Source organism: Pipistrellus hanaki (assembly GCF_964339955.1).
Source record: "Pipistrellus hanaki genome assembly, chromosome: 11".
In the NCBI taxonomy this organism is placed as follows: Eukaryota; Metazoa; Chordata; class Mammalia; order Chiroptera; family Vespertilionidae; genus Pipistrellus; species Pipistrellus hanaki.
Window position 1 is genome coordinate 802,708 of NC_140513.1, and position 11,441 is coordinate 814,148.

General features: G+C 71.6%; 2 protein-coding genes across 2 annotated transcripts; both read right to left on the bottom strand.

Moving 5' to 3' along the window:
- Positions 1–1,054: 1,054 nt before the first annotated feature.
- Positions 1,055–2,723, bottom strand: DNLZ (DNL-type zinc finger; the record flags this gene model as incomplete). Its single annotated transcript, XM_084899681.1, has 3 exons — positions 1,055–1,291; positions 1,949–2,088; positions 2,523–2,723. 3 exons carry the CDS (start codon positions 2,721–2,723, stop codon positions 1,123–1,125), a joined length of 510 nt encoding a protein of 169 aa, XP_084755807.1. The 3' UTR covers positions 1,055–1,122.
- A 134-nt stretch (positions 2,724–2,857) lies between these two features.
- On the bottom strand, positions 2,858–10,756 carry CARD9 (caspase recruitment domain family member 9). Its single transcript, XM_084899665.1, has 12 exons — positions 10,464–10,756; positions 9,029–9,234; positions 8,719–8,856; positions 8,149–8,453; positions 7,246–7,617; positions 6,973–7,098; positions 5,543–5,734; positions 5,114–5,155; positions 4,722–4,767; positions 3,652–3,728; positions 3,237–3,313; positions 2,858–3,117 (listed from the first exon to the last, which is right to left on the bottom strand). The coding sequence occupies exons 2-12, from the start codon at positions 9,210–9,212 to the stop codon at positions 3,018–3,020; spliced, it is 1,659 nt and encodes a 552-aa protein (XP_084755791.1). The 5' UTR covers positions 9,213–9,234; positions 10,464–10,756; the 3' UTR covers positions 2,858–3,017.
- Positions 10,757–11,441: the final 685 nt, after the last annotated feature.

Below are 11,441 nucleotides of genomic sequence, written 5' to 3' on the forward strand. Positions count from 1 at the left end.
GTCACCTCTGGGGGGAGGGGGACGGGGGACAGTCCCTCCGGCGTCAGCAGGGCTTATAGGTCAAAGCGTCAGAAAGTAAAAATCGACACGGTCAACACACACATCTAAGCCACAAGCCCAGCCGTGAAGGGAGGGTCCTGGGGAGCCCTGCCAGGTCCAGCCAGCTTCCCAGGCCTCCCCGAATCCAGCCCCAAGGCCCGGCCCCGCTCCTGCCCCAGGGCAGCCAGGCCCCGCGTGGTCGGCGCTCCGTAGAGGGCAGGCGGGGGCGCTGAGGACACGTCCCTGCGGCTGGCAGGGAGGCGCTGGCGGGAATAATGAGGGGGGTGTGCCAGGGAGAGGACAGGGGGTAATCGAGGCAAAGCCGGAGCTGCCGGTGCCGGAGAACAAAGCCGAGGCTCGGGGGCCGCACGCTCGGGGCGGGGATCTGACGGCTGTGATTCATGCTGAAGGTCACATAGCCCAGAACACTCGGGGAAGTAAACACACTTTCATAAACACAGGAACATCCTGGGGAGGCCGTCAAACACGGCTGCGAGACAAACCGCACGCCCCGGGGGGTGGGGGAGAATGGACCATGAGGGGCACCCCGCCCCCTCTCCCTCACGGCAGCCCAGCCCCCCTGCAGCTGCAGCAAGCGGCCTGTGTCCAGGGGGTGGCAGGTGGCAGGGAGGGATCTGGGGGCCTCCCTGCATCTGGCCCTGAGTGCTGACCCTGCCGCAGGAAGGACACTGGCTCACGGCAGTCCCTCCCAGGCCTCTCCCCAGAAACACCCGGGTCCCGGCTGAGCCCCTGTGCCTGCACCCCGTCTGCTCTTCCCACCCTCCCTGACGGGGACACAGCTCCTCTGCAGAGGGGCAGGCAGAGGCTCCTCAGGGCAAAGGGAACCGCCCCCCCAAGGCCACACAGCCAGGCAGGAGGCCTCAGACTCCACGTCCGGCCCCGAGAGGACATGGCCAGCTCCGGTGAGCGGCGCCGGTGGTGGGCCAGGGTCCTGCGGCTGCACCGGGCGGGGTTGCTGGGAGTTCCTGACTCAGCACCAGGGACCACAGCGGAGCCCTCGATGTCTGTTTATTGCCGGGGCTGGCCCGGCCGGGGCAGCCCTCCCCGGGGCGGCGGGCGGGGTCAGCGGGGCTCTGTCTTGCCAGGGGGGGTGGGATCCTCGTCTGCACCCCCTTCGGTCGCAGTGGTAGATTCGGGGGCCCCCGCAGCCTCTAGCACCAGCTCCAGAGCCCCATCACCGGCCACTCGGCGCACCTTCTCCCCTCTGGCCGCCAGGATCTCTTCAACGTTCCTGTGAGAGAGGGGGCGCCATGACACCCTGCCCTCACCGGTCCGGCACGCGGCCCTCGAGGGCACCGAGGCCAAGCGTGAGCCCGGAACATGGGTCCCTGCACTGGGTGGCATCGGGGCCACTGCACGCTGCCCTCGGGGGCCTTCTCCTCGGCCCCAGGGGGGATGACCGCCCATTCCCAGGGAGAATGCGACTCGGACGCCAATCTGAACTGCGAGGGCCATTGGCTCGAGGCTCCCGACCGCGGCCGCCCCTTCTCTCCCAGCGCAGCCAACTGCAGGCCCAGGCCCCGTCCACACGCCGCACACGCCCCCGCCGGCGTGGCCACCCGCCGGCGTGGAGAGAGGACGGCTCCCTGCCCCTCGCAGGCCCTCGGGAATCTTCGTAGGGGAAGGAAGGAGCCACGAAATGCAAGGAGCCAAGGACACGCCCCTATGGAATAGCCCCACCCTGCCTGACCCTTCCATCAGCCAGGCCTGTGGCCCTGACAAGTGGTCCTGGGCTTATTTGTTGTTATTGGTATTTCGCTGCTCCTCCGGGCGGATAAGGTGGGAGAAGAGGGCTTGTGAGCCTCACTAGAGTGAGGGTGCCTCAGGGAGGCGGGGTGGGGCTCTGACCAGCACTCTGTCCCCACCCCTGCCCAGCTGGCCTCCTCACCTCTTCCCATCCAGGTCGGAGAACCAGCCCAGGTTGTCCGCGATGATGTGGTGGTTCTGGCAGCCAGGGCAGGTCACAATGACCACTCCCTGGTGATAAGCCAGCTTGGAGATCCGCTTGGAGGACCGAGTCCCACACACCTGGCGGAGACATGGAGACAGGGTAGGTGAGGCCCTTGGGGATAGCTCCACCCCTCCATGCGGCCCCTGCCCGCCCAGAGGACACGCCCCCGAAGGGATAGCTCCACCCCTCTCCCAGAAGGCCCGCCCTCATAGGACACGCCCCTAAGAGATAGCTCCACCCCTTTCTCAGAAGTCCCCTCCCCTCCCAGGACAGGCCCCTAAGGCATAGCTCCACCCCTCTCCCAAAGGCCCCTCCCCTCTCAGGACACGCCCCCTAAGGCATAGCTCCACCCCTCTCCAGGAAGGCCCCTCCCCTTCAAGGACATGCCCCTATGGAATAGCCCCACCCCTCTCCCGGAAGGCCCCGCCCCCGGGACAGCGCCATTTCCGCGTGGTCCGCCTCCCCCAAGAGCACGCCCCCTCCATGCGGTCGCCCCGCGCCCCGCGCCCACCTTGCAGGTGTAGACGAGCTGGTAGTGCGCCGCCCGGGGCCCCTGCTCGGAGCTCCAGCGCCGCCGGCCGCAGAGCCAGGGCCGGCCTCCCCCCGCGGCCTCCAGGCGGGCCCCGCGCCCGCACAGCCGCCTCACGCCGGGCCCCCGGGGCCGCGCGCGGCTCAGCAGCGACCACACGCGGCCCAGCGCCGCCCGCCACATCCCTCCCGCCCTACCCGCGCCGCCGCGCTCCCGCCATCTTGGCGGCGGCGGAAGGCCCTCCTGGCGCGGGCGCGGCTGCCCCCTGGCGGCCGGCGGGGCTCCCTGCTGCGGCGGCGGCTTAGGAGCTGCGCTGCTTTTCTCTTTTAAAAACCGTTTTTATTGATGTCCGGAGGAGGGCAGAGGAGAGGTGGAAACACCAGGGATGGGAGCGCCCCGGATGGCGCCTCCCGCACTGGGATCGGCCCGGGACGTGGCCGGTGCGCCGGACCCGGGTCCGCAGGCCGCTCCGCGCCGCTAGGAGCCCTCGGTGTCCGTGTTGTCGCTGCCCGTCGTGTTCTCCCAGTCCACCTCCCCCTGCCGCGGGCCCGGCTGCATCTTGCGGAGCGCGCGCTTCCTGCGGGGAGCGAGGCGGGTGTGGGGTCCGAGGCCGCCCGCCCCGCCCCCCGCGCCCCCGGACCCCGGGCCCCCGCCCCGCGCCCCGGGCCCCCCGCGCCCCCGCCCGCCCCCGCGCACCGGCGGTAGTTCTCGAAGCTCTCCTTGAGGCGCCGCCGCTCCTTCTCGGGGGGCTCCCCGCCGCCCAGCCCCGCGTCCTGCAGCAACGGGCTCGGCTGAGCTTGGGGGGCCGGGGGAGCGGCACCAGCTCCGGGCGAGGAGCGGGGTGGGGTCCCCCTCTTGGAGGACAAGCCAGACCGGGCGCCCCCGCGGGCGGGGCTCCAGGCCGGATGCCTCCGGGCGGGGTGGGGGCTCCCGGGCAGCGGTTCCCGTTCAGGCCGAGTGGCCGCACAGAAGACAGCCCCCCCCCGCCCCCGGCCCACCGCTTTGTGCAAGGAGGGGCTCGGCTTCAGGTTCCAAACGCTGCACCCCAAGAGCCATGGGCAGAGACCCTGTGCCCCCTCCCTCCCAGCCCAGGCCACCCCGGCAGCCTTACGTTGGGGGTCAGCAAGGGCCGCTGCCTCGGCAGAGCCTCCAAGGACTGCTCCGGGCTCTCGCCGTCAGCCTGGCCGCCTGCAAGGAGCGGGGTGCCTGGGTGCCGCCCTGCCAGGACCCAGCGTGCCCGGCCGGCAGCACCCCTCCTCGCCCTGGTGCTGCCCGCCCAGCCTGCGCTGTCAGCTGGGGACCCCCCCCCCCCAAGGACCCCAATGTACAGACGGCCCCGCGCGCTCCCACCTCCACCTCCGCCCCTACCCCCAGCACAGCCGCCCTCCTCCGCCCCTCCTCCGGGGCCAGAGGGTTCCTAGCTGCTGGGCCTGTCCCCGTGGGCCAGGGCCTGGGTGGCCCAGGGCTCAGGGTGCCCTGAGGGGCTGGCTCCCCTAAACTGGCCGTGCGGGGAGCTCTGGGTTCGAGTGGCAGGGACACCAGTGCGAGCCCAGGTCCCTGCCTGGAGCTGAGCCTCCCCCTGAGCCTCTAACCCTGAGCCCCCCCACCCCCTAGGAGCCGCCTCCCTGGGTCAGGGCCCCCTGTGGGGCTCGGAGCCCCAGCTCAGACCAGCCCCCCCACTTCTCTATTCGGTGCCCCTTCTTCCGCTTTTGCTCCTCTGGAAGCGGGGCAGGCCTGACGCGGAGGAAGTGTTGCCTGGCTTCCCACACCAGCCTCTGCGGGGCCCCAACCCCCACCCCCCGCCCTGGCCCAGCGCCGGGCTCCTGAACGCGGACCCCACCTTCAGAGCCAGCCCTGCCTGTTACCCGAAGCCCCAGCTCCCCACCACCCGACGGCCCCTCTGTCCCCGCTGCTAGCGCGGCACACCTGGGTGCCAGCTGGCTGCTGCCCCCCAGCTCCCTGCTCAGACCTGCGGCTGGAGCTGGAGCTGGACACAGCCGGCAGGCCGGCCCCGGGTTCGAGTTGGGCTCTCGTTGGCTCCTGGGGGACTCCAGGGGTCACTTCTCCCTCCCAGTGCCCCCCGGTGTGAAGTGCACAGGACAGGCTGGGGGACACCACAGGCGCCAGCCACGTGGGGGGCGTGGCCGAGGGTCAGGGCTGGCATCAGCTCGCCCTCCTCACCTCTGTCCGAGAGCCGGCCGTCCTCCAGGTCCCGGGGGATCGAGAGCTTCCGGGAGAGACGGGCGGCCGGTCAGGACACGGCCCCGCGGCCCACCTCCCCGCCGGCTGCCCCCCTCCCTGCCCCCCTCCCCCGCACAAGCCTCCGGGGGTCTCCGAGGCCCAGCCAGCCAGGGCGGCGGGAAGGCCCCTGAGGGCACGGGGCGGGGGCGGGTCGGTCCTGCCGAGCACGCAGCGGCCCCGCGGGCGCCAGCGGCTGGTCCTCTGCCCGGCGGCGTGTCGGAGGAGAGGGGCCGACCCAGCTCCCGGAGCGGCGCGCAGGCGGCGAGCTCCTGGGACCGCCCAGGGCGCACACGGGTGCAGGCTGAGGTGGGAGCCCGCCGGGGCACACTCACCTCCTGGGAGTTCCTGGGTGAGCTGTCCTCCAGGTCGGAGCTCTGCGGTCACAGGAGGGGCGGTCAGCAGCCCGCGGGGAAGCTGACCGCCTGGGGGATGGGCGGGGGCGGGGGCGGGGGTGGGAACAGGGAGGGGTCCCAGGCCAGTTCTCCAGGGAGTCCCCTCTGCCCTCCCGGCACCCAGAGCCACCGGCCAGGGGGCTGAGGAGGGCCCGGGACCTGCCCGGCCACCAGGGGGCAGTGACCGGGCCAGGTCAGCACTGAGGCTCTCCAGCGGTGCTCCCTCTGGGCTCTGGGGTCCCCGGGGACATGCCTGCACCAGGGGCCGCCCCCCTGTCCGCTGCAGCAGGGCCCCCCGAGAGGCTGCCCGTGTCCCCCGCCGCAGGGCTCCCCTAGCGCCTCCCACGCCCCCGAGCCCAGGAGGCGCACCAGGACCAGCATCTCCAGCTGCTGCCGCTTGAGCCGGCCCTCGGCCGCCAGCAGCTGGCCCTCGCGCTGGAACAGCTGCAGCTGCAGCTCGTCCGCCTTCTCGCCCAGCTCCCGGGCCTGCTTGCGCAGCGCGTCCTTGTCCTGCAGGCTGCGGGCGTACTGTGTGTGCAGCTGCTCCCGGGACGCAATGGCCTGCGGGGAGACCCTGGTGGGCACCGGGCGGCCGCCCCGCCCAGCCGGCCTCCTCTGCCCGCTGAGGAGCGCCGTGTCCATGGAGGCTCCTGGCGGGAGGCGAGGGCAGTTCCGAGAAGAAAGGACAGGAAGGTCCGCCCAGCCCGCCGGCCGGCGCCGCGGGACAGGAGCACGCCGCCCCCCACGGGCTCAGGCATCTGCCGTGGTTCACATCAAACCACGGTGGTGCAGCCCTAGCTGGTTTGGCTCAGTGGATAGAGTGTTGGCCGAAGGGTCCTGGGTTCGATTCCCAGCCAGGGCACAGGCCTGGGTTGTGGGCTCCATCCCCAGTGCGGGGTGTGCAGGAGGCAACCGATCCATGATTCTCTCTCATCATGGATGTTTCTGTCTCTCTCTCCCTCTCTCCCTCCCTCTCTGAAACCAATAAAATCTGTTTAACCACAGTGATTGTGAACAGCCGAGGAACCTTCTTTAATATGAGCCCGTCACACTGTGCCACGCCCTCCCGCACGGAGGCTGAGCGTGAGCCGAGCGGACAAATGCCCACAGCCAGACCACGTCCAGCTCGGCCCACGGCCCACAGCCACCGAGGGCAGTGCCGTCCGAGGGACCGCCCCGGCCACAGGGCGGCAGCCAACCTAGGTGCCCGCGTGTTTAGATTAAAAAGTTATTTGCAGAACAAGACAGATGCTTCCGATTTTGCAAAATGAAACGAAGCTGTATGTAGTGGACAAAGTCTGGGAAGGCCGGTGGGAGGTGGGTTTCCTGCAGCCGGCGGGCGGAGGTGGCCGGCGGCACTAATTTCACGCCCGTTCACATGGCTCCTGTCCTTTTGCAGCCACGTGGAGCCTGGCTGCTGTGGCTCAGTGTGTTGAGCATCGTCCCAGGGATCAAGAGGTCCCAGGTTCGATTCCCAGTCAGGGCACACGCCCGGGTTCCCGGCTCGCTGCCCAGGAGGCGGCGTGCAGGAGGCAGCTGATCCATGTGTCTCTCTCATCTCTCATCAATGTTTTTCTCTCCCTCTACCTCTCCCTTCCTCTCTGAAATCAATAAAAATATTTTTTTAAAAAAAGCAAAAAGGAATAAATAAAAACCACTCTGATAACGACCTCCCACCCCCTCGAGCTATTGCTGGGGCAGCCCCTGAGATGGGAGAACAGCCCTCGGGGCCCGCCCTCCGCGGTGCCCACCCTCCACGGTGCCCGCCCTCCGCGGTGCCCGCCCTCCGCGGCCCCTACCTGGTCCCGCTCGATGGCCACCTCCTCCAGCTGCTGCAGGATGGCCTCGATGCGGTCCTTGTACATCTTGGAGTCCTTCCGCAGGGCCTGGCACTGCAGCTCGAACACCTCCTTCTCCTCCATGCACTGCCGGGGAGCGGGCCAGCGGTGGGGTGAGGAGCGGACCCCTGTGCCTCCAGGAAGGGGCCTCGGGACGTGGGGCTGAGAGGGAGAGCCGGGCAGACCTGCCGCCCAGCCCCTGGCGGCCCCGGCCGCGCCCTGCCCCGCGCGTACCCGGGCGCGCAGCGCCTCGGCCTGGCGCAGGTCCTTGCGCAGGGCGAAGAGGGCGCTGGCCTGCTCCTGGTGCTCCCGCAGCGCCTGCCGCCAGTCCTCCTCCAGCACCTGGATGTACGGGCTGCCCTTGTCCGGCCTCCCCTCCTGCGGGCGGCCCAGGGCGCCGGGCGGCAGGGCGGCGGCCGGGCGGGGGCCGGCGCCGGCCTCCAGCTCCTGCACGCGCGCCTGCAGCAGCGCCTTCTCCTGCTGCAGCTCCCAGAGCAGCTCCTGGCTGGGCCGCTGCTCCATGGCGTGCCGCAGCTTCAGCGTGTGCTTGCGCTCCACCTTGCAGTCGTCCTCCGCCTTCATCAGGCTGTGCTTGAGCCGGTCCACCTGCCCGGCCGCAGCGTCAGCCCCCCGCCTCCCCTGGACGGGCCACCACGGTGCCCACCCTGTCTCTCCCCACCCCTTCCCCCTCCGCCGCCTCCGCCTCCCCTGGACAGGCCGCCACCGTGCCCGCCCCGCCCCTGCCCCTGCCCGCCCCCACCCACCGCCTCCCCTGGACAGGCCGCCACCGTGCCCGCCCCGCCCCTGCCCCTGCCCGCCCCCACCCACCGCCTCCCCTGGACAGGGCCACCACTGTGCCCACCCCGCCCCTGCCCCTGCCTGTCCCTGCCCGCCGCCTCCCCTGGACAGGCCGCCACCGTGCTCGCCCCGCTCCTGTCCCTGCCCGTCCCCGCCCACCGCCCTCCCGTGGACAGGCCGCCACCGTGCCCACCTCATTCCTGTCCCTGCCCGTCCCCGCCCGCCGCCCTCCCGTGGACAGGCCGCCACCGTGCCCGCCCTGCCCGCCCGTCCCTGCCCGCCGCCCTCCGTGGACAGGCCGCCACGTGCCCGCCCCGCCCTGTCCCCCGGCGGCCGCACCTCCAGCTGCAGGTCGCGGCTGCGCATGAGCGCGTTGCCCTTCTCCTCGCTCTGGCGCGCCAGCCGCATGGCCAGGTCGTAGTTCTCGTCCTTGCAGCGCTTGAGCTCGCGCCCGCAGGCCTCGCACTCCTCCTTGAGCCGCTGCACGCGCTCCTGGTGCTTGCGCAGCAGGCTGTCCTTCACACGCAGCTCCTTGATGAAGTCGTCCTTGGAGCTCAGCAGGGCCGTCAGGTCCTGCACCTTCTTCTGCAGCTTCGTCACCTCGCTCATCAGCAGCTGCGTCAGGCCCGACTCCCCGGACGCGTCTGCAGGCCAGCGGGGGTCAGCGCTCCGTCCTCGGCCTGTCGTTCCCCCACCCCCCCCAGTCCCCGCCCAGGTCCCCGCCCGGCCCCCTCGCCTGTCCCCCGCCGGCCCCTGCCCCGTCCCCCCCCCCGCCCCCTCGCCTGTCCCCCCCGCCCGGCCCCTGCCCGGCCTTCCGCCCGGCCCCCTCACCTGTCCCCCCCCCCGGCCCCCGCCCTGTCCCCCCGCCCGGCCCCCTCGCCTGTCTCCCTGCCCGGCCCCCGTGCTCACCGATGATCATGGAGAAGACGCGGGCCGGCTCCTTGCCCGTGACCTTCCGGTAGAGCTGCGGGTAGTACAGCTCCAGGCTCTCCAGGAAGGCCACGTAGCCCTTGTGGCCGGTGCGCTGCAGGATGTCCAGGAGCACGCCTGCAACCAGACAGGGAGCACCTGTCTGCAGCCACACAGCGGCTGGCGGGCGCCGGGCCGGGCACTGCCCGCCCACAGGGGCCACGCACGCGGGACAGGGACAGGGTGGAGGCCGGACTCCCCTGGGAGCCCTCGGGTGAGCGGCGGGCGGGCGGCGGGCGCGGGCACTGACCCGCTCTGCGCTTGCGGGTGACCAGGCTGGGGTCGCTGAGCACCTGCTCCTCGTCATCGGGGCTCAGCACCTTGCACTGCCGCAGGTACGGCGTGATGCGCGCGGGGTCGATGACCGAGATGAGCTTCACGCGGAAGCCCTCCAGGGTGCTCCAGCACTCGTCCTCGTTCTCGTAGTCCGACATGGCGGGGGCGGGGGCCCGGGCGCTGGGAGCGACACCGGGCGCTGAGCTGGCCGTCCCCGCGGGACCCAGGCGCGCCCGGAGCCGGCCGAGCCCGGCAGAGGCGGCCAGGAGCTCCCTGGCCCCGGCTGGCTAGGGAGCGTGCAGCCTCACCCACCTCCAGTCGTGGCGACCACAGAGGGCATGCCTGCGGCACGGTGGCCGGCTGTCAGTGCTCTGTGGGCGCCCAAGTTGTCCCGGGCCCTGTTCCCGCCTGCTGGGCCCCTGGCCTCTCCCGGGGCCCCTCTACGTGGTGGTGGGGGGTGCTGTCAGAGGGGGAGTCTAAGGAACACCGGCCTCCGTCCCTGACCTGCACCTGGGCACCCCGTGCCATGGAGCCAGACAGCTGCCTCTGCCATGGAGCTGAGCTGCTTGTGCTGGAGCCGCCCAGGCAGGTGCGGGCAGGGAGGCAGGTGCGGGCAGGGAGGCAGCCCGGCGGTGCCCAGGCTGGAGCCGGAGCGTGTGGGCCAGGGACCCTCCCACCTTCCCGGCCCCACAACTTCCTCATTCGCCCACTCAGCACCGCACATCCCAGTCCCATCCCCTCCTTTCCTTCCGGGCCCACCCGGCCGGCTGATGATGCAACCCCCACCCTGAGGCCGCCCGGGCTGGCGGCTCCGGTCAGGCTCGGCGACCCTGCCGCTTGGGAGGGTGGCGGACGCCCCCGGGGAGCCAGGGCCGCCCAAAAGGTGGCTGCGGCGCCCGCCCCAGGCCTCTCCTGCCTCCGGGGCGCCTGCTCGGCCTCTCAGGGCTGCCCCCTCGGCTCTCGGACATGGGGCCTCAGCGGAGACAGGCCCAGGCGGGGGCGGCCGTGCGGTTGACCGCTGGCCAGTGGGGACAGAGGCCGCGACCCAGCCCCTGTGACAGAGCCGTGGGCCCACGTGGGAAAGGCCACGCCATCCTGGGAGCCCGCCTGCACCTGGAGGCCTGGCGGCGGAGCCTGGCGGCGGAGGCCTGGGCAGTGGCGGCATTCCTGCCACCTGCTGTGCCTGGAGGTGTGTCCCAGCCTGGCAACAGCCGGCATCGGGCCCCAGCATCGGGCACGGAGGGGAGCACAGCGCCCACGCAGCAGCCCCGCCCCGCCCTGCCGCTGCTGCTGGTTCCGAGATGCCCCTCAGGGCCGGGCAGGGAGGGTCCTGGGCCTCAAGTACCTGTTCCTGCAACGTCCAGAGCAGAGTCTGGCGCCCTCCCAGCGCCTTCAGAAGGGGGACCTACCTCAGGGTCCTGGAGGGGCGCCTGCCAGCTGGTGCCCTCAGCCAGCGCCGTGGATTCGATGAGGGACAGGAGGTGCAGCCGGCAGGCAGCCCGGCCGTCCGGGAGGGAGAGGGCCCGGAGGGAGGGAGCCTGAACTTCCTGAAGGGGACAGCCCCAGGTGGCTGCCTTCTGATTGGCCCGGCCAGGAGGCCCGGAGGCCGGTCCAGGGAAGTGGAAGTGGCCTGGGCTCTAGGAGAGCTGCTGGGGCCCGCCCCCCCAGGAGCCACACAGGCTGCTGGGGGCTTCCGGGCAAGGGGTGCTCTGTGCCCAGCCGTCCACCTTCAGCAACTTCGGGGTCCAGCAGCCAGGGGCCTGAGAGACCGGCCAGGCCGACACACGCATCCGTCACAGAGATGCAGCATGGTGTCTGAGGGCAGGGCTGGGGCGGCTGCCGGCATGGGCCCAGACACGCCCCCCCTCGTGGCCACCAGCCAGCACCGCGCCAGCACCCCTCCCCCCTCCCGGAGCGCCCCCTTTCCACCTGGAACCATGACACCTCCCCATGGGCGTGGGAACCCCAGGCCGCCGCCTGGGGTGGTGACAGCTACAGGACCAGCAGGATGAGCAGGACGGGCCCTGCCCTGCTCCGGCCCCGCCCCCTGGTGCCGCCTCCCCTGCCGCTCCCTTCCGAGGGTAGGGGGCCCATCCTCAGCCCTGACTAGTCTGCTCAGCCATGGCGGTCCAGCAGTGGGCTGACCTCGGGGGTCCTGGCACAGCTGGGGGCTGCCCAGTCTGAGTGCAGTGGCAGGGTCCACCCAGGGGACGGGGCCCGCCGTCACACTTGGGGGAGCTGACCTGGGGCTCACACCCAGGGGTACGGCTGGCATCCCGCAGGCGGCCAGCCTGGAGGTCCCCACCTTGTCTCCCCACTTTGTAGAGTGAGGCTGTGCGGGGGCGTTAGATAATAGGCACATGGGGACTGAGCTAGAAACGGGAGCG

Coding starts and splice junctions, on each gene's coding strand:
- CARD9 (XM_084899665.1), bottom strand. CDS start 9,212: ATGTCGGACTACGAGAACGAGGACGAGTGCTGGAGCACCCTGGAGGGC. Junction 5,156..5,542: donor AGCTGGAGATGCTGGTCCTG/GTGCGCCTCCTG, acceptor CTGTGACCGCAG/AGCTCCGACCTGGAGGACAG. Junction 3,314..3,651: donor GGCCCTTGCTGACCCCCAAC/GTAAGGCTGCCG, acceptor CCGTTGCTGCAG/GACGCGGGGCTGGGCGGCGG.